This window comes from Phocoena phocoena, chromosome 1 (assembly GCF_963924675.1).
Source record: "Phocoena phocoena chromosome 1, mPhoPho1.1, whole genome shotgun sequence".
Lineage (NCBI taxonomy): Eukaryota > Metazoa > Chordata > Mammalia > Artiodactyla > Phocoenidae > Phocoena > Phocoena phocoena.
The window spans coordinates 6,362,891-6,385,374 of NC_089219.1; the positions used below are offsets into that span (position 1 = coordinate 6,362,891).

Here is a 22,484-nt window from a genome sequence, read left to right on the forward strand (position 1 = left end):
TCCAAAGCCAAATGTATAAAAACCAAATATGTTCAAAGAAGTCAAGCTTTCTCTCTATTCCCTCCAGCCCTTCCGAATACACTGAGGGGAAAAGCGTGACCTCTGGATTCACATCTTGAGTGTACGACCTTGGATCGTGACTTAACTGCTCTCAGGTTCTTTCCTGTGTCCACATGGTGGTAATAATGGAGCCTCCTTCAGAGCAGTGCTGGGAGGATTCACTAAGACCACTCTGCCTAGTCCTCGGCTTTGGTGAGGTCTCAGTGAAGATTAACCACTAGCATGAGGCTCTCAGCAGAGGCTCGCCACAATCCTGAAGCAAAGACGCAGATCAGGAGGTGAATCTGGAGGTGCCGGATCGCTGGCCAAGGTCATGGAGCCCTACCACCAGGACCACGACTCCAATCTTTCAATCCCAGCAGCAGACCACAGTACTTACTCCTCAGATGCCAGGCCCCTTCATGTTCCATGATCATCACATATTCCCTATGCCAGCACAGGAGAAAAACGAACTTTCTTCCCACCCAGGGCAACTTCAAAGGACTCACCGTGTTCAGTGCGTTGAGGGTGGTGTCATCCCGCGAGGCTGCAACGCAGCCATCTTCCGTGGAGCCTCCGTCACACATCCCTGCAAAGGCCGCCATGCTCCTGGGAAGACGGGAAGGGAAAACGGCAGTACAGACACTTCAACCCTCAGTTTCCAGAGCACATCTTCAGCCCACACCAAATTCCACTACTACATGCATGAGTCCTCAGCCTTGCTTCTGCTCTTGTTTAAAAAAAAAAAACTTGAAGTTCCACTGCAGTTCACCCAGATGTATTCTCCAGAAAATATCTAAAATTAAATCCGCTGCAACTTTACTTCATTCCTTTCATACTCTACATCAACTACTTCTAAGCAAAGTGAAAGTGGAAAAGAGGTGAAAAGAACTCTTAGTAGTCACCCCTCCCCTGAAGCCTCCATCCCCACGGCAGCCTCCAAGCTGCACTGCTGACCACAGAACAGCCAGAGCTAATATCCCATCACCACCCTGTTTCAGCATTTCTGTTGCATGTTGTTGATACTACAGTGAGTGAGTCCCAGAAACCCCTGCAGACAAAGGAAGGCTCTGCCTGCACTAGGATGTGTCTGGGACACACTTCAACTTCTCATTTTGCAGTCTCGGCATTTTTAGGCTAGCAAGGACTCATATAGGTAAGCCCCTAAAACATAAAGTTTAGGTTAGGTACCAATGAACAGCCACAGAGTAAAGAAACCTGTAAAGTGATTTTAAGATAAGCTGAATGAGCCAATTACTCAGCTGTATTAAGAGGTGTTGATAATTGCATGCATGGCTTAAGACGTTTTCCTTCTGAAGACTTCTAAAATCTAATGTGGGGCAAACACCGAGGAGAAAAAAGTGATTTTACCATGGTAAGCTATGTTTCTCTGGTAACAAGGATCAGGGCTCTGATTACAGACAGTATAACAAAACATGAAGTCAGAATGCCCAAGATATAAATAGAATTTCAGGGGAAAGGAGAACGTTTGTTGCCCACTAATCAATTCCCAAAGCAGAATGGTGTGGATTCCTTTTACCTTGCTGCCCTCAAGTACATAAGGAGGTCACAGTCATTAACTCCAGGCATCCAGACCAGTTCCTCATGTTGGGTCACAGTGTCACCATCGGGAGAAGGGAATGGTTGCAAATCGGGAAGTTTGGCCTGTAAGACAGGGACGAACAAGTCACAATCAAGGCACACTTGAGAGCTGCCTGTGCAGGCAGGCCTTGGGGACAGATGCAGTAGCTTACTAAGCCTCTTTCTTTTGGCAGCACTGAAATAACAGGAAAATCATGAGTCACTGAAGCTGGCCTATCACACATTTCAGGATCATTTCGCCACAGAAGATTTCACAATGGACGGCTCGATCTCTACCTAAGGAGAAGCAGTGTCAAATTAAACCAGTGCCAGTATGGTCCTCAGAGGGAGAAAGAAATGGGCACGTGTGAATAAAAGAAATGATAAAACAAAAAAATGTTTCGGGAAATAAGAGCTGCTTGATAAAGAAGGCAGAGCCACACGCATTTCCAATATGATAATATGTTTACAAAGAGATATATACAAATAGTGGAACCTCACCTAAGGACAGGTGCTAAAAAAGAACTGAACTACCCTACTAAACTAATGCTGCTTTCCAGAGAGTCAGTATCGATGAGTCAGGGTGAACATCCAAAAGAGCCATCATGGTAACATTAAAAACACAGCTGAAGGGACTTCCCTGGTGGCGCAGTGGTTAACAATCTGCCTGCCAGTGCAGGGGACATGGGTTCGAGCCCTGGTCCGGGAAGATCCCACATGCCGCGGAGCAACTAAGCCCATGTGCCACAACTACTGAGCCCACGTGCCCTAGAGCCCGTGCTCTGCAACATGAGAGGCCTGCACACCGCTATGAAGAGTAGTCCCCACTCGTGCAGTCCCCACAACTAGAGAAAGCCCGCGCACAGCAATGAAGACCCAACACAGCCATAAATTATTAATTAATTTATTAAAAAACATAGCTGAACTAAAATGATGGTGATGGAAATTAGATGAGCAGTGCTTTCAGGAGGAGAGGACTTCTTGAGAAGGGCAGGAAGGAACTTTCTGGGACGACACATGTTCTGTGCCTTGCTATGAACTGTCACAGCAGACTGAAGAGTATACACAGGATATCAACAGGTCACTGTACATAAGGTACACCTCAATTAACAATTTTTTTGAAAGATTTGAACAACAGTGCTCAACAACCAAGATTCTAAGTCAATTCTGCTAGAGATTCAAACACCTCCAGCATTTTCTCATCCTCCACTGCTGGGGCAGAGCAAGTGTAAATGGGTGCTGTGACTACTCAGAGGCCTAAGAAAAGTCAACCATCTGCAAAACACACATGTTCTTATTTTCTCAAATTACGAACAAGGTCGCTTTAGTCTAATAGTTTAAATTAAAAGCTCCAGCGTCCACAGAACCTAGGCAGAAACTGTAAATGAATGAAGCAGGCAGAGTGTGCAGGCAATGGAAATAAAACGAGGGCCTCATGTTCCACTTTAAATGTTCTACTGTCCACAGTAAACAGAACACTACATCCCAATTCCGACTAGCCACATTTCAAGTGCTCAAAGCCACATGTGACAGCGGCTCCCGAACTGGGCATGCAGGCATTAGGTACCAAGAAGTGAAGGGAATCAGGGTGAAAAGAAGAGAGAGCGTCCCCATCTGGGGAATGCTGCTGTGCAGGAATGAGAACCTCTGTTTGTACATCCTCCAATTTTTTTTTTTTTTTTTTTTTTTTTTAACGGTACGCAGGCCTCTCACTGTTGTGGCCTCTCCCCTTGCGGAGCACAGGCTCCAGACGCGCAGGCTCAGCAGCCATGCATGTGGGATCTTCCTGGACCGGGGCACGAACCCGTGTCCCCTGAATCGGCAGGCGGACTCTCAACCACTGCGCCACCAGGGAAGCCCCATCCTCCAATTTTTTTCCGAAGTCCAGAAATCTTGACTTCAATGTGAAAGCTCATGGTTTTAAATGTTGGCTATTCAAGTTTTAAATCCAACTGTGTGGCAAAACACAGTATTAGTAGGCCACGCGGCTGGCAGGCTACGGCTTCGCAATTTCTGCTTCACAGGCTACCTCTGAGGCCTCTTGCTGTGTATCAAGTGCTGACCTCCCCCAAATAACGATGCTCTTCCCTAATTCAGTACTGACATGTTTAACATTTAAGTGGGGGTCACAATTAGTTCTGCTTAATAAACAGTGATGGCATGGGAATAAAATTAAAACACAATAGCTACTCATATCAAAAGGTCTTTGACATTTGTACTGAGCTGTTTCCCCTGCACCAAGTACAGTAGGTGGTGTAGCAGCTCTCCAATAGTTGTTTGTTAAGTTAATTAAAAAATACTATTGCTGGGTCTTCCCTGGTGGTGCAGTGGGGTTAAGAATCTGCCTGCCAATGCAGGGGAGAGGGGTTCGAGACCTGGTCAGGGAAGATCCCACATGCCGCAGAGCAACTAATCCCATGCACCACAACTTCTGAGTCTGCGCTCTAGAGCCCGCGAGCCACAACTACTGAGCCCATGCTCCACAACTACTGAAGCCTGCGCGCCTAGAGCCCATGCTCCACAACGAGAAGCCACCGCAATAGGAAGCCTGCGCACTGCAACGAAGAATAGCCCCCGCTCGCCGCAACTAGAGAAAGCCCGCACGCAGCAACAAAAACCCAACACAGCCAACCAGCCTGCCAGCCAGCCAGCAATAAATAAATAAATTGTTTGTTTATTTATTTATTTATTTAAAATACTATTGCTGTGGGGAAGGACCAATCCCCTAGAGAAAAAATGGACTAGAAATACAATTAGCTTACAGAAAAGGAAATGAGAATGGCTCTTACTCATAGGAAAAGATGGTCGACTTTGCTGATAAGAGACATGCCAATTAATGACAGCGAGAGACCATTTCCGATCTATCAGATTGACATAAATGCCAAAGTGTGACAATACACAAGGCTGAATGTTTGCACTCATATAAGTCGCTAGTACAAGAAAGCAAAATGGTACAATCTCTACGGAGGGGAACTCTGTAATATCCTAAGAATTACATGTGCCCTCTAAGCCAGTCATCGCCCTTCTGGGGATAATATAATATCCCAAAGATAAGTTGGCAAAATAAAAATCTTTATGCATAAGCTATTCATCGCATTATTACTTGTAACAGCAAATGACTGGAAACAGTGCAAACGCCCAACAATGGGGGCTGGAAGAATAAACTGCTCCACCTATGCAGTGGGGTCCCAGGAAGTGGCAGAAGAAAACGAGAAGGAGCTCTACCTATTGCTATGGAGGGAACACAGGAGATATCGTCAGAAGGTCAAAGAAAGGTGGTGAAGGTGTTTTTATTATGCTACCACTATCTAAGAACATGGGGCTGGGGGAATAAAAATAAGAATGATAGATCAAAACCTTCAATTAAAAACACTAAACAATTATCCATCAGGGAGGGAGGGAACACGTGGAGGGGACAGGGCAAGAAGGTGAACTTTCTGAACATACTTCATTTGCATGTTTGATTTGGAGCCTTGTATTTCACATAATTATAAAAACAAAATTAAGTTGAAAGAACAACAATCCCTTAAAAACTCTAAAGCAAAATCAAATAAATCCACCTAGCCATGTTTTGTGTTTGTTCTTCTCTGGGAATCATTTCAGGTAACTTTAAAACATACTAATTTGCCTATATAGACTTAGTGGGATATATTCTAAGGCCAAAAAAAAAAAAAATCTATAAAGCTGTTTCCAATAATCATATTGTTTGTAGCAGTGCAAGTACTGTTATTCTGAGCTGCTATATATGTATTATGGGATTGAAGCAAATGAATAATTATTTTGGTGTCATTTAAAAATTGGTTTTGAGACATGGGGAAAAGATACAGATACGGATGAAAGAAAATTTCATCTATAGGATTAACTATAAGGCCTGTTCTGAATTTGAATTAGAAGCATCAGAAAGAAACCACGATATGTTTTATCATTAAAAAAAGAAAAGGGGGGAAAAAAGCGTTATTTCCTAATCTGTTCCCTGAAGAGGCCTGGAAACAGTAACTAACCCAGTAATAATGACTGGGCAGCAGCCACTCAAAAAATGTCACTTTCCTCTAAAACAATGAGGACTCATTAGAAAAGTTTAGTTCTAGACCTAGGGCAGGGAACGTACATAATGAGACATTAAAATCATGTCATATTACATATATACACTACCAAACATAAGGTAGATAGCTAGTGGGAAGCAGCCGCATAGCACAGGGAGATCAGCTCGGTGCTTTGTGACTGCCTGGAGGGGTGGGATAGGGAGGGTGGAAGGGAGGGAGACGCAAGAGGGAAGAGATATGGGAACATATGTATATGTATAACTGATTCACTTTGTTATAAAGCAGAAACTAACACACCATTGTAAAGCAATTATACTCCAGTAAAAAAACAAACAAAACAAAACAAAAAAATTCATGTTATACTAGATAAAATACTCTACCAAAGACCACAGGGGTCGAGTTAAAAGGACACAAAAGACAGCAGGAAGAGGCGCCTACTAGCCCACGAATGGATAATTTAATCATCAGTAAGAGTAACAGCAATTGGTTAGCAGATAAGTATTTTTTTTTTAAAGGGAGTTTTTTATTTAATAAATTTATTTATGGCTGCGCTGGGTCTTTGTTGCTGCGTGCAGGCTTTTCTCTAGTTGCGGCGAGTGGGGGCTACTCTTCATTGCGGTGTGCAGGCTTCTCATCGTTTCTCTTGTTGTGGAGCACGGGCTCTAGGCGCACGGGCTTCAGTAGTTGTGGCACGCAGGCTCAGTAGTTGTGGCTCGTGGGCTCTAGAGCGCAGGCTCAACAGTTGTGGCGCACTGGCTTACTTGCTCTGCGGCATGTGGGATCTTCCCAGACCAGGGTTCAAACCCATGTCCCCTGCACTGGCAGGCAGATTCTTAACCACCGTGCCACCAGGGAAGCCCAGATAAATAATTTTAAATCCACTGATGACTACTGGAAGATGTTGGGGAACCAACCAGTAAAAATAGGGAAAGAGTCAAGCATTTATCCTGCCTTTCCTATGCGTTTCAGGGAAACAAAAGTTGACACGGGGACAGTTGGTCAGCTGATAAAAGAAGGAATGATAGGATTAGAGTATCAGCATTTTAAAGGGTAGATCTAAGTAACAGGTCCAATTAGACAGTGAATCTAAGTAACAAGCAATGGCTGCAAACCATCATTAAGAGACACACATGTCCCTGATAGACTATATAGCACCACCCAGAAGTATTCTTGCCAGGGGCAGGGTACCGAACTAGAATGTGATTAAATCTCTAGACTTAATCCTGGGTTGGGGGGACGGATGGAGGGAGGGAGGGAGGGAGGGAGACACTTAGGGAAATCTGGATATAGCAGACGCCTGAATATTAAGAAACTGCTGGGCTTCCCTGGTGGCGCAGTGGTTGAGAGTCTGCCTGCCGATGCAGGGGACGCGGGTTCGTGCCCCGGTCCAGGAAGATCCCACATGCCGCGGAGCGGCTGGGCCCGTGAACCATGGCCGGTGAGCCTGTGCGTCCGGAGCCTGTGCTCCGCAACGGGAGAGGCCACAACAGTGAGAGGCCCACGTACCGCAAAAAAAAAAAAAGTTACAATGAAAGTAGGCAGTGACCAGTTCATCGAGAGATGAACAGACATATATACAATGAATAATTCAGCCTTGAAAGGAAATTAAATTCTGATACATGCTACAATATGGGAGCACCTTGAAGACATTATGGTAAGAAAATAAGCCATACACAAAAGGGCAAATACTGGGTCATTCCACTGAGTTGTCAAATTCATGGATACAGAAAGTAGAAGGGAGGCTGCCAGGGAATGAGGGGAGAGGATAGTGAGTAGTGACTGTTTAATGGACACCGCGTTTCAGACTGGGAAGATGAAAAGGCTCTGCAGGTGGATGCTAGTGATGGTTGCACAACAATATGAATGCACTTAAGGGCTGAACTATTCACTTAAAAGTGGTCAGAATGGGTCATTTTATATTACATATATATATATATATATACACTTTTTTTTTTTTTTTTTTTTGCGGTACGCGGGCCTCTCACTGCTGTGGCTTCTCCCGTTGCGGAGCACAGGCTCCGGACGCGCAGGCTCAGTGGCCATGGCTCACGGGCCCAGCCGCTCCGTGGCATGTGGGATCTTCCCGGACCGGGGCACGAACCCGTGTCCCCTGCATCGGCAGGCGGACTCTCAACCACTGCGCCACCAGGGAAGCCCCTATATTACATATATTTTACCACAATTTTTTAAATGTATGTGGTGATCTTAAAAAAATAAATCTCTGCATTTATATAAAATTCCAAACAGCATAACAGTTCTAAGCTGCTGCTCAACAGCATAAAGGGCCAGTTGAATAATAAGAAATAAAAACCTATTAAAGAAGCTACTAAAGTTTGCTTTACCTGATGGCTAGGACCAACACGAATTTCTCCCTGGGTACTGTTCAGCCTCCTGTCATGAAAAGAGCAGATCAGGTTAGCATAATATAGTTCTGACATGAACATGCACACGTTCTTCAAGGAAAACAACTCACTTGAAGTAAGTGACGGATAACTCAGGAAGAATTAGCTTCCCCACCGTTTCTAATGCCGCCCTGTACATGTGCGCTCCCCTAACCCCACACGCATCTCTAAAACCGTGTCTTCTAGAAACCCCTCTACTGTAACTCCCTGTCTTGAGTACCTATACCATCATTCTTTCACCCTGCAGAGAGATGAACATTCCTACAGTACAATCCCAATACATGTTTCTTCTTTTCAGAATATTTCAGGGTGCCCTACGATAAACCTTATTAAAATATAGACAAGATAGCTTATGATTCCTAGCACACACACTGGGTCATGCATTCATTCATTCAACAAATATTTATTAAGTACCAACTGCAAGCCAGGAACTGCCCTACGTGTTGGGGATAAAGCAATGAAAAAAAAAAAAAAAAAAAAAACCAATATTCCTGCCTTACTGGAACTTTTATTCTAATTTGTGTAAAAAAAAAAAAAAAAAAAGAAACAATAGGTCAGATGATGAAAAGGGTCAAGGAATTAAAGGGGTGGTAAATGATGAACTTTTACAGTTCTTTATACAGGATAGTCAGAAAAGGCCTTATTAATAAAGTGAAATTGAGCAGAGATGTAAAGCGTGTGGGGGCATGAGCCCAGCAGGTCTAGGAGGTGAAAGACCCATCTCATTTCTGTGTCATTCTTACTGCACTTGCTATGCTCACTCTCCCTCGCTCCAAATCCAAACCATCCAGGGTCCTTCTAAAAACCACCATTTCACTGAAACCTTTCTTGATTTCCTCCCCATGTCACCTCACACACCCCCAAGAGTGTGGAGTATCTTCTCCCTTTCACTCCTTCAGGAAACATTCATTGAACGTCTTTGCATCCTAGGCCTTGCACAGGGCATGCAGCGGGTACACAGTTGTGGACAAAGAAACGCAGACCTCGGCCTCCCAGAGCTCCCTGTTACCCTCGATGACCATCATGACCATCTGTTGACCCTCTTAGGAAAACGCTTTCCGTGCCCAGTGACAAGGCCTTACTGCGCTGTACAGTCACCTGTGAATTTTCACTAGCGCTGAAGAGTAGGCTTTTCCATGGTGAGAGCTGCTCTATGATTATCTGTCGACCCGGACCGAGCTGAAGAGCATAATAAGGCAGCCAAGACCAAAGAGGAAGCACAGACTTATTTTTCTCCCATGGATCTGACACCCCCACCATTAGCTTTGAAGCTGTTAAAATGAATTCTGGAAAACTATTATTTCCTTCAGGTCCAGCACTTTCTTCTTTTAATCTGACAGTTTTTCTCGCGAAAAGTCTTATTTTGGCAAAGTGGGCAGCAGATATGACAAAGGAAGAGAGAAGACTAACAAAAAGAAAACGGTCTAAGCCTTAAGGAGCTTACAGTCCATCTACCTGGGAAGGTAGCAGCCATGTCCCAAACACCAGATCTGGTCCAATCGCTCCACTCATAAGCCCAATACATTTCAGGAGAAACAGAGTAAAAATGCTAAGGGAAGTGATCAAAATTAGGCGGGCTTCAAGAGGAGACAGTCCATGAAGAGGTTAAGTCCCAGAGAGACCCCTGAAGGACGTGAGGGGCCCAACAGCAGGCAAGAGAGGGCTTCCCAAGTGGGACCAGAACCCCACCAAGGCGGGAAACTGAAAAAGAGGGGCTGTGGTGGGAGAAAAGCTCCTGTGACGAGCGACCTTTAACTCACAAGCCACCCTGGTCTCGTGCGTAGGGAAATGGGTGTTGAAAGGCAGAGCTGACATTCCCGTGAGTTTATGCAGGGATTAGGAGAAGCTGTTTTAGGAGGTATGCAGAGGAGTCACACAGGCCAGGAGGCTATTTTAATCTGAGCACTTCTTTAAAAAAAAACAAGCAGTCAGTGTTACCCACTATTTCCCTTCCAGCTCATGCCTTTCTGTTTCGTAACCAGCTATGAGCAAAACATAGCTGCCAAGCCTAGCTCTCTCCTTCATTTCTAAACACTCTCCAAATGCTTGCCTGCCTACAAGGAGGTCTGGCCAAAATGCATCATCTCAGAAAGCTTCAGCCACAGCCCGTCCAGCAACGTGTGCCCACAGCTCACCTTTCAGGTTCTTCAAGCGGTTGGTTATGGAAGCATCTCCCCATCACTGCTACACACACTGCAAAGTCCTTGCTGATTCCAGGACAAACATTCCTGGTTCATTTTTATTTTATTTTATTTTTTGCATGCGTTTTTGGTTTTTTTTCTTTTAATATTTTAATAAACCAGTATTATCATATTTAGGTCAAAACCGTACCACAATAACCCCCCCAAACACCTTATTGAATAGAACTGCTTATATACCACTTATTTGTATAAAAACAGGATACTAGTAATTATTAATACTGCTAATAATGATACAAGTGAGACTAAAAAACGTGCTGGAGTATCTTAACAGCCAAAATTAGAAATCTGTTTCTCTCTTTTATGTCAATGAAGGGTACTTATTAATGAGTAGACTGAAAAGCACAAAATAAAACAAAGAACCTTTTAAAATTAAAAATCAATTTTTACAACGAAAGTATTCATCGTACGCAGTTTTTAAATATTAGGGTCTCCTAGCAAGAGATACAACGAAGTTAGTCTTGAGCAGGATTAAGATGCAAGGTAAGCAGACAATGGCATTAGCCGACCATATCCAGGTACTCCCAAATATAGAATAAATGGCAGAAATATTTTTTAGGTCTAAGAGAAAAGAGGTAGATAGCAATATACACCCTATTAGAGAAAACTGGATGCATCTGACAGAAAAGCTGTCAGTATATGAACTAAAGATGAAAAGAAGAAGTAGCCTTCCTCCTGGGAAAGTGCCAGTATCCAGCTATATCTGGAATCCAAGGAACAATCTCAGTCCTCCCTTCTTCTGACAGCAGCCAAACTCTACATTCAAGGGTCCTCACCTGCTGCTTCCCAGCCCGAGTGCCCCTTCCGTGGTTCCCACCTCATGTTAGCGGGTGGCACTGTGCTATGACTAATTTGGACATCTACCTCCACCCACTCTGGGACTGGAGAGTACAGAAAGAGAGACTTAATTCACTTTTTATATCCCCCAGAATCTAATACAGTACCTGTCTGGCATTATTACTCATTCAGGACAAATTGAAAATTCCTTGGTTACATGAATATTTCTAGACTGCTAGGATGCAAAACTTGATAAAAATCACCAAGAATTATTCTTTAAATGCAGTATCAACAGCTTATAGAAAACACTCTTAATGATGATACGCTGACTACTACATTTTTCCTTTTACTTAACACAGCAAATCTCAAACTTTTTGGTCTAACACCTTTACACTCTATTGAGTATCTCGAGGAAACTGTATTTTTGAGAGATTTCAAAATGTTTACTTATTTATTTATTTTAAAATAACAATAGGCTTAAATAACAATATTTAACAATTAAATATACTCTTACGAAAAATGATTGTATTTCCACAAAAAGCAGTGAAAACAGAGGCAACGTTTTACATTTTTGCAAATCTCCTTAGGATGAGACTCCGTAGAAGACAGCTGGATTCTCACATCTGCTTCTCTACACTCAATATGTTACAGTACATTCTTTTGGTTACAGTATATGAAAAAAAATTGAACCTCACACAGATATATAACTGGGAAAGGAAAGATTATGTGAATAGTCTTTCTGATAACTGTGGATATGCTTTTTGATCCTACACCAAAACCCAACATGTGACTGTTTCTTAAAGGTCGTTTGCACAATGTTAACCTAAAATCTTATCAATGATCTTTTGGACTCTTGTACATTAAAATCTGTTGGTCTGTCTTGGCCTTTGAATGGATCTTCCACCCATGATTTTGTCATGCATTGGTTAGATGGAAAATATTCACTCACTAAGTTTTGCAGATCTTCCAAATATTAACACAGTTAACTATACAATTAAAAAAAATAATCACATTCATTAATATCACCACACATCTCACAACAAGAGCCTGTGTACGTACAGAAGCTGTCAAACTCAGAGTGGTGGGTACAAGTTTTTCAAAATTCTAATTATTTACTTGAAAGCTCCAATCTTGCATTGGCAAAATACTATCAGCTGGTTTGCCTTGAAATGGCAGGCTCACTGCATTTGTTCATTTTCAAGAAAATGTCCACCGATTACCCAAGTGAGTGAACACAGTTTATCAGTTATTCTCCCAAATAAAAATGGTGTTCCATGAAAGAAGCAGCTAGTTAAGCTTCTAACTTCAACAAACAATGTGTGTCCTTTGGTGTGCACCAGAAGTCTTTCATGATGCTTCCCGTTTCATCATAACGAACACTGCAAAGACAGGAACTCAAGGGTCGGGATCTGATGAAATTAATAATGGGGCCCACAAACCAGCTGTGAGAAGCACTGATTATTATACATTATGAACTTCAGAAAATACTGGAGGCTAACTAACTAGGAAGATTGACTTGTTTCCTGTTTTGTAATACTTGCTCCCCTGTTCGTTTACATACACTTCTTCCTCACTCCAGCCCATCAATGTGAAATATTATATTTGTGTTGAAGAAACGAGACATTTACGCATGTAACCTGCTTAAGAACTACGACGCTGTTACACAGAGAAGTTCACAAGAAGAGAATGGACGCTGATTGCATCCATATTAATGGAAAACAAAGTAAAGTCTGGAGCCACTTTCTGAAGTCACGGAGACTGGGATTAACTTGGGGGTCACTGTCCAATAAACAGTCACTGGAATAAATTCTAAAAAATATACTGGAGGCTCAAATTCAAAAGGTCCCTAATCTAGAAAACGCCAGGTTAATCCATCAGTTAGTAACAAGAGCTAACATGTTAAGTACTTTCTATCTGTTCTGGGTGCTCTTACAGTATTATCTCATTTCTATGTATTAATTCATTTAATTCATATTTTGATATTTATCAGAGCACTAGTAGTGTTATCCACAGAAATTCAGATCTTATTCTCTCTTGTGTTTAAAACATAGTTACTAAGAAGGTTTCTGCCTGATGTATAGCATTGCCTAATTAACACAGCAGGTCTGGGCAAAACCAGGGTAGCCTTCAATTAAAGAAGGAAAATCAAGACCAAGGACAGTGTAAATCCCAGCAAGGTCAGATAAAGGATACTACATATGCAATAAGAAACCAAAGACGGAAGTCATATCCCAGGATAATGCAAGACACATCTATGCACACCTCTGTCCTTGCCTCAGGGTTTTTACCTATATTACCTTAAATTTAGGTATCACATATTTGTATGACAAACAGAAGCAAAATAATACTAGTTATCACTTATGAAGCGCTCTCTATACATTATTTCATTCTTCCATGACAACTCTATGAGGCAACGGCTCCACTTAACAGATAATAATAACAGGAGTAACTGCAACATCAATAAAGAAGCTCACATGTACGCTGAACATTAACTATGTAGCAGGCATTTCGAGCGAATCCAACTCCATACACTGTCTTACCTAACCTTAAGGATGACCCTGGAAAGTAGGTGCTATTATTACCTGTACAGATAAGGAAACTGAAGCTAAGAGAGTTTATGAAATTACCCAAGATTACACAGCTAACAGGTTGGAAAAAGCAGGATTCAAACTCAAGTTTAGTTAACTCCAAAGTCAGAGCTCCCAGCCACACTCCATATGGCAGAGTGATTTTACTGAACCAAAATTACACAACTAATTATAAACAGAACCACTATGAGAAGCCATATCCTTTTCCTTAATTCACTTCTTTGTTTGTTTCAAGCATCAAAAGTAAGACAAAATAATCAAAGTGTTTTTTTTAAAGTTTGAAAATCATGTTAAAAGAGAAAACCCATCAAAGTTAAAGGTCAACTTATATAACATTGTCAAAATGGCAAAATTATAAAGATGGTTGCCAGGTATTAGGAATGGTGGGGGGAGAAGGGAGGGAGTAGAATCTTTGCGATGATGGAATAGATCTGCAAAGCTACATATGCAATAGAACGTCACAGAGCTATTCACACACTATACTAATGTCCCCCAAGTCTGGATTCTGATGTTACACTGGAGTTCTATACCATACCTCCTAGGAGTAGGTGAGTGAGTGAAAGGTACATGGGAACACTCTGTAGGATCTTGCAAATTCCTATGAATCTAAAAAATTATAAGTTGTTTAAAGTCAAAAGAAGAGGTTAACTGAGTGGTGTATTACAGATAGACTAGGGGTAAGAAAGAAAACCAGACACGAGAAAAGTTGAATAAATAACAGATTTCCTCAAAATACACTGTAGACAGGTGAATAAGTAGCTGAAGAAAAAATGCCACGAGATTCAATGAATTAACTCAAGTCACACATTCCTTTTTTTCTCTGTATTTACTAGGGATCTCTGGAGTGGGATCATCCTTTTCGAGACATCCTTAGCTGTGATGCATACTACCAAAAACAAACAAACGAAAAACTCACCATCCTCACCATCCTCACAACCAAGAAGGAAGAATTTCTCTGTGCCCCTAACGTAAATAATATACATATTTCGAAACAGCTGAGTTTAATCCCCATTATTCTACAAATCTTTGCTTTGGAATATGAAAAAATAGTCCCAGAAGCCAAATTACAACAATGATGGTAAGCCACTGTGTTTATTCCTTGAGTTAAAAAAAAATAGAAAGAAATTCATTGTATATGAAATCTAATACAAAAGAAACCAATGTAACAAAGCAGTATCCATGGCAACTACAACTTAATATTTCAGTCCTCTTCAGCTGCAGTGGATTAAATAAAATGACAAGATGTTCCCTTTGAAAAGTAACCCGTTACCATGGAAACGTTTTAGTCTAAGAAGTAAACAGGGAATGGACAGAAAGGAGCAGGGAGCCTGCAAGTGAATATCAGAAAGGGAGCAGCATCTATGCAAAGACGATGAGGCGGCAGCTGGCCAGACGAGGAAGCTTCTGGAGAAGAGCGAGTCAGCTGGAGACAGGGGCCGCCCGGCAGAACCACTCCTTCCCCCCAAGAGAGGGGACGGTGTGAGGAAGGCACGGGTCTGTGAATGTTCGCTTAAGACCCCCCAAGTATCTTTATGTGATCACGGTGACTGCTTATGACAAGAACCTGCATCTACAGAGAAAGAAAAGGGACAAGGACATGCGGTCCTGGGGAGAAGACACAAGGGGGTAGAACAGAGGTCTTGTACAGGGAGCCGGCGTGGCTACTTCCCATCACAATCCACACCCAGAACGTAATGGCAGGGTGGCCTCTGGCCCATTCCCCAAAGGCTGGGACCAGTAACTCTCGAGTCAGACCCTGCCCCTGTGGCTGCTGCCATGGGTGAATGAAATCACATGCAATCTCCCTTTACCTGTCCTTCAGATCGCAAGGCTCGATGGCAGATCGTTCTTATCTTTTCCATAGGGTGGCAAGTTAAGCAGGAAGGTGGACAGAGATCAACAGAAAGAAGATTCTAGAAACTCTGTTTACTAGCTCATTCAGAAGTGACCACAGAAATAACAGACTGGGGGTCCAGAATGAGATACACCAAATTTTAGGAAAATCAAAAGGCAATATACCAGAATCACTTCTTTTTACAAGGGTGGTGGGCAGGAGTGAAAGTCAGACTGATAACAAGGAAACCCAGAATGGCAGGCTGGGTTTCTCAGATTTCTCCAGCATGGACAGGTATTTCTAAAACAGTCTTTTCAGTAAGTGTGAAATTTCCTTGAAGTCTGACATAGCTTCTTAAAAATCCAAGTAAATTTTGTATTCTACTCCATAACATATTCCCATTCATTTTAAGGTAGAAAAAAATTTCCCTAGATCTGAGTAAAACCACTGTGCTCTGCCTATCCTCGGGATGCCCCATGATTTGGGCACCCCGCCGCGGCCAGGAGCGAGAACTTGATATACACACCTGAGTCTAGATGCTCAGTTGCCTGGGGGAGAGCACAGACTTCAGAGTCAAAGGAACCTGGATTAAAATGTCAGTACCAAGGTTCTGTCAGCTCTAAGTGTGATCTTGAGGACTCAATTCAACCTCTCTGAGCCCATCTATGAAATCAAGTTCATAATGGCTACTCTGCAAGACAGCTATAAAAATAAAAGATGATCTATGGAAAGCAAGGCACAGTGCCTGTCACACAGTAGTCATCACTATTAATAGCTCCAAGCACTGCCAGGAGCGAGAACAGGAAGTAAGTCCTCTGTTATGAGTTCCCAAAACACCACCTACCTCTCCTTCAGCCTCTTGTCACAGGCATGATTTTATATTTAATTTGTGTAATTATTTCTGTCCATGGCTATCCTGACCAAAAGCACCCTGTGGGCAGGAACCAAGTCTGATATTAGCTCACCACTACTTCCCAGAGCCCCCTGGCACTCACTAAAGATATTTTAAATGAATAAACGACTCCAAGATTTTAACTCATCTACCATTTTGCCATAAATAACAACTAAGTGCTTTATTGAAAAGTCAAGTCACCTGTGACAGAAGGCTACCCGCCCCCACCCCCCACCCCCGCAAAGCAAATTCATCTGAAACAAGCTTGATAAACTGCCCAGAAGGAACAAAACTCAGGATTCATTCAAAGTAAAAGAAAAAGTTAATCAGTCAACATGTGGAAGAGTTAACGTTCCAAATTCATACACAAATGCAAAGGTCAGGACAGGAATTCATTAAATTCCAGAATCATAATATTCTAAATTTTCTCTGACGGAAGGTTCCTCAGAGGCCATCTGATCCCAGCCTTCTAGCTTAATAGAAGAAACCAAGGCCGAGGAGATAAAGGTGCTCTTTCAAGGGGTCACAGTGAGTTAATTATAAAGGATCTCAAGCCTCTCTCCTTTCAGTAGAGTCCCCCTGAATATAATGCAGAGTCCAGAACCAAGAATTTAGGCACTAGCTAAGGAATAAGAAAAATTTCCAGGCTGACACTAGGAGTCAGTAAATATGGCCTCTATAAAATAATATGCAGCATCAGAAAATAACTGGTAAAAAAATTTTTTAAAATAATACATGGGAAAGGATCTAGTTTCAAAGCACTACGATGACCTCGTTCCACTGCCTGAAGTTCTTCTTTGCCTGATCTCCCCCACCCCCATCATGTAGTAACATGCAGCACATCTGCCCAGGGCACATAACTCCATCCCACCTCAGGCTCCTCATGGGTTTTACTGTCATCACCTGCTGCAAAGAAGAAAACAGTTGTAAGGACCATACCCAACACACACACACACACACACACACACACACACACACGACAGTTTAGGAAACAAATTTATTTTTAAAATCCCACCTCAGTTTATAAAGCAGCAGTATTCACAGGTTAAGCCAATTTCCCGACCAAAAATGTTGCTGGCTTTCCATACATGGATATCAAACTTCATAATACACAGGAATGGAGTGTCCCCAGAAAAACAGGGGCTTTGGACCAAGCAAGTATGTCTATGATGCACATCTAAACGTCTCTTTGTTCCCAGTGGGAAGTCTCTGGGAAATGCTTTTTTTAAAAAAAGGACCATCACAACAGGATAGAAAGCCCAGAGATAAACCTACCTATGGGTTTATTAGCACCTATAGGACCATTAGCACCTATGGTCAACTAATCTAGGACAAAGGAGGCAAGGATATACAACGGAGAAAAGACAGTCTCTTCAATAAGTGGTGCTGGGAAAGCTGGACAGCTACATGTAAAAGAATGAAATTAGAACACTCCCTACCACCATACACAAAAATAAACTCAAAGTGGATTAGAGACCTAAATGTAAGACCCGACACTATAAAACTCTTAGAGGAAAACATAGGAAGAACACTCTATGACAAAAATGCAAGATCTTTTTTGACCCACCTCCTAGAGTAATGGAAATAAAAACAAAAATAAACAAATGGGACCTAATGAAACTTAAAGGCTTTTGCACAGCAAAGGAGACTATAAACAAGACAAAAACACAACCCTCAGAGTGGGAGAAAATATTTGCAAACGAATCAACAGACAAAGGATTAATCTCCAAAATATACAAGCAGCTCTTGCAGCTCAATATCAAAAAAACAAACAAACCCAATCCAAAAATGGGCAGAAGACCTAAACAGACATTTCTCCAAAGAAGACATACAGATTGCCAACAAACCCGTGAAAGGATGCTCAACATCACTAATCATTAGAGAAATGCACATCAAAACTACAATGCGGTGTCACCTCACACCGGTCATAATGGCCAGCATCAAAAAGTCTACAAACAATAAATGCTGGAGAGGGTGTGGAGAAAAGGGAACCCTCTTGCACTGTTGGTGGGAATGTAAACTGATACAGCCACTATGGAGAACAGTATGGAGGTTCCTTTAAAAACTAAAAATAGAATTACCATATGACCCAGCAATGCCACTACTGGGCATATACCCAGAGAAAACCATAATTCAAAAAGACACATGCACCCCAATGTTCATTGCAGCACTATTTACAATAGCCAGGTCATGGAAGCAACCTAAATGCCCATCGACAGACGAAGGGATAAAGAAGATGTGGCACATATATACAATGGATTATTACTCAGCCATAAAAAGGAACAAAATTGGGTCATTTGTAGAGCCGTGGATGGATCTAGAGACTGTCATACAGAGTGAAGTAAGTCAGAAAGAGAAAAACAAATATCGTATATTAACACATATATGTGGAACCTAGAAAAATGGTACAGATGAACCGGTTTGCAGGGCAGAAATTGAGACACAGATGTAGAGAACAAACGTATAGACACCAAGGGAGGAAAGTGGCGGGGGTGTGATGAATTGGGAGATTGGGATTGACATGTATACACTAATATGTATAAAACGGATAACTAATAAGAACCTGCTGTATAAATAAGTAAATAAAATTAAATTTTTTTAAAAAAGGGCCATCACCTTATTCCTATTCACAGTGGTGGTGTGACTATGGGGAGCGGTCAGGAGCGGGAGGGGGAGGAGGCAGCAAAGGTGGTGGCAGCTGTGGTAGCAACACAAGCATTAACGTACACATACTCATCCCACTGTATCAGACACATACTCATCCCACTGTATTAGAGAGACTGGCAAGAAAAGAACAACATTTAATGCATACACCAAATGTTACACGACATGGAAGTAAAGCTTTTTAAAAAACTTTAAGAACTGTAAAGAAAAATATAAACACCCAAAAAGCATAAGAAGAATGCTGGCCAAACATATTGGCCACTAATTTAATTACCATAATTCCTAAGACTGTCTTAGATGAACAGGTTGACCAAAAAATAGAGATGTTGTTAAGATAACTACACCTACATAAGACTGTAGACTTGGGGCTTCCCTGGTGGCGCAGTGGTTGAGAGTCCGCCTGCCGATGCAGGGGACACGGGTTCGTGCCCCGGTCTGGGAAGATCCCACATGCCGCGGAGCGGCTGGGCCCGTGAGCCATGGCCGCTGAGCCTGCGCGTCCGGAGCCTGTCCTCCGCAACGGGAGAGGCCACGACAGTGAGAGGCCCGCGTAACGCATAAAAAAAAAAAAAAAAAAAAGACTGTAGACTTGGACTTTGAATTCATAACAGTAATACACTGATAAACTATGTGCCAGGCACTTTCATATCATTCTCTTCCAATCTTTCTAACAACTGTGAGAAATATTCACCCCCATATGACCCATGAGAAAACAGAGGTTCAGAGAAAGGAAGGAACTTATCCAACATCACAGCTTGTCCAATGTCACTTATTAAGTAGAATTTGAACCATATCATCTAGCTCCAAATCTAGTTTTCTCTCTTACCACAGATGCCACTCATTTAATTCAACCTATTTATGCCAGAGGCCCATTGGTCAGACACTCTCCTGGGAACTGAGCGCATGGTCTGTGCTCCAGAGGCTTAAAGTCCAATAAGGAGGACAATCAATCAAATCGTCACAAATAAATGCACTGCTCAAAGAACTCTGATAGAAGGTCTAATTATCCCAACTAAATTAAAACGAACTGTTTCAGCTTAGATCCAAAGTATCACAGACCATACATGTAAGAGACTAGATTCGTTTTCTTTCAGATTTGCTTTAAAGAAATGTTCAACGACCTGTCGCCCACCCTGTCAGAAACTGCTCAATACAGATGGCCGTCAGCTTGGGAGGAGGTGCACAAATGCACAAATAATTTCAAATCTCCCCTTACCCCGTATTTTCTATTTTCTCTCTCGTTTTGTCAGATTGTTGTTTCACAGCTTTAGAATGAACGTCTTTCTGGTGGAAGGACGACTTAGTCCAGTAACGACCAAAAATTAAAACAAAAGCGGAAAACGAATTCAGAAGGAAGAAGGATCAGGACCAATGAACAACCGAAGAATCACAGACATGGTGAATATCAGGTTGTAGGTGTATCAGTGTGTTTCAGTTAATTCTTAAGCTAACACACCAGACAAGAGTCTAGGAAGTGGTCAACGGCAGGGGTACGTTATGAGTGGATTCCCAGACTCTGCAAAATTTACGTTGACAGAGGAACACTTTAAATGTAAGGGTCAACCTCAGATTCTGACTCAAGATGCTGGTGTAACGACAAGAAAAGCTAATAACAGGATAATATTTGGGGGAGCTTTTACTTTTACATTCTTTTGGAAACACACACTGTCTCTCTTCACCAGCATTTCCTGACACTCTTGAAGCCCAGCAGGAGGGGAACAAGAAGCCACAATGAAGCTAATCATCCTCTTTCCGACGTCCACGCCACCCGGGCCCTAGACAACATCCCCAAACAAGGGAACGACTTCCTGTGTGTGGCACCTTTACCTCTACCACCGCCAGACAAGCCTGGAAGCCCCAGAGCGGAAGGCGGCTGGTCAGCAAATAACCTTCCAAAAATATTTTCCTAAAACGGGAAAATGTAGTACAAATGCATGGCACGTAAGATAAAGCTCTAGTGACTCACTTTAGTGGATCTGAAACATAGGAACTCGGCTCTTAACAACAAAGGGTCCCCACAGATCCCGGTGGCAGCTACAAGTCCTCGCCGTCCAATCAGGTGGCTGCAGGCGAGCTCCACAGACCACCAGCCAGCCAAGCGAGAGGACTCGGCCAGAGTTGTTGATTCAGCCACCGGTACTGCCTCCTGTTCACATCTGATTTGCCAAATGTAAAAAAAGTTTAAGAAGAATTAAAGATTCTACAACAGAAAGGCAGTTCCACAACTGTTTTCCTAACAAGTATTCCCGACTCAAACGGTGGGCTTCTGAAACGAGGCAGAAACTTGAGTCCTGCAGGGCTCCCATCAAGGGCTGCGGCGTCCAGCTCCTGCAGTCTAGAGAAAGGGTGACCTCACACTCACAGGAGACGAGCCAGAAGGAAGAGTAAAGGTGCTTCTAAGTGAGGTGAAAGATGGCAAGTTCCAGCAGCAGTGTTACGTGGCGTGGGGAAAAGTAAAAGTGGTTATCTGCCCCCAACTCCCAAAGGCAATGTTCAAATAAATGTGACCAAAAGGGGAGGACAGCCCTCACAGAAATGGAAAAGAGAATTAAAAATCGTAGGTAATAAGTGCAATAACCCTAAATTATCCCCATATAATTCACCTCCTTAATCACAATCCCCAAATCGAACCTTCCAGAAGCCAGATTATACTTCAGTAACATTTTCGGTGGCTATAATTCATCGTTAGCCTTCCTAAACTTTGCGCCAGAATCAGGGGCCTCCTCGAACAGGAGTTAACCATGCCCAGCTCCGTAGTCATATACAACGAAGGGCTCACGTGAAGAACTTCTCCCTCTATCATCAGCGTACAGTAAATTTCTTCCCTATCCTCTGAGAGTTTCTCACTTGCACATTCTTCCATATTGTATGCTTCCTTTCATCCTCACAAAGACACAAAACTTAAGCGTCACTTCAAAATTTTTTCCAACTTCTATCAGAAGGAAAAAGGGGAGAGGAAACAAAAAGGGGCAATCAATATAATTCAAAAACTTCTCTTAATATCTACTTGGGGAAGAATTCAACTTGTCCTAAATCTGCATATTATGATTGGCTCCCTAAGTTAACTATGTTGAGAGCCATCTGTCTGAGCCCAGTCTGCAAACAGGACACACAAAAAGCATAACTGCCCCTCACAGAAAAGACTGGTGTCCGGTCCCATCAAGCAGTGGGCACAAAACCTGGCCTTGCAGACGCCTCCACCCTCTCAGGCATCAACTCCTCCTGTCACTCCTCTCCTGCAGAACTCGCAAGTCACACAACAAAATACACGTACACAACAAATGGCACCTTTTGCTAAAACAAACAGAACGAAGGAAAAAACCTGAAACCTCAACTTCTAACACAAATGTCACGGCAAACAATTTTTCGTTTTTAATTGCCAAGAAATTTTCCATAAGCTCCAAAAGACAGGATGGACTTGGAAGCAATAGAAAATGATGTGACATAACCTTTCATTTCTTAAAAA

General features: G+C 42.4%; 1 protein-coding gene across 1 annotated transcript in view; it reads right to left on the bottom strand.

Annotated features, from left to right (window-relative positions):
- The window catches only part of RERE (arginine-glutamic acid dipeptide repeats), a 257,951-nt gene that overhangs the window by 117,405 nt on the left and 118,062 nt on the right, over window positions 1-22,484 (bottom strand). The window contains exons 7-9 of the mRNA XM_065873056.1: window positions 8,006-8,054; window positions 1,580-1,704; window positions 549-648 (exon numbers count right to left, since the gene is read on the bottom strand). Of these exons, the coding sequence (XP_065729128.1) occupies window positions 549-648; window positions 1,580-1,704; window positions 8,006-8,054 (274 nt within the window). The remainder of the gene's footprint in view (window positions 1-548; window positions 649-1,579; window positions 1,705-8,005; window positions 8,055-22,484) is intronic.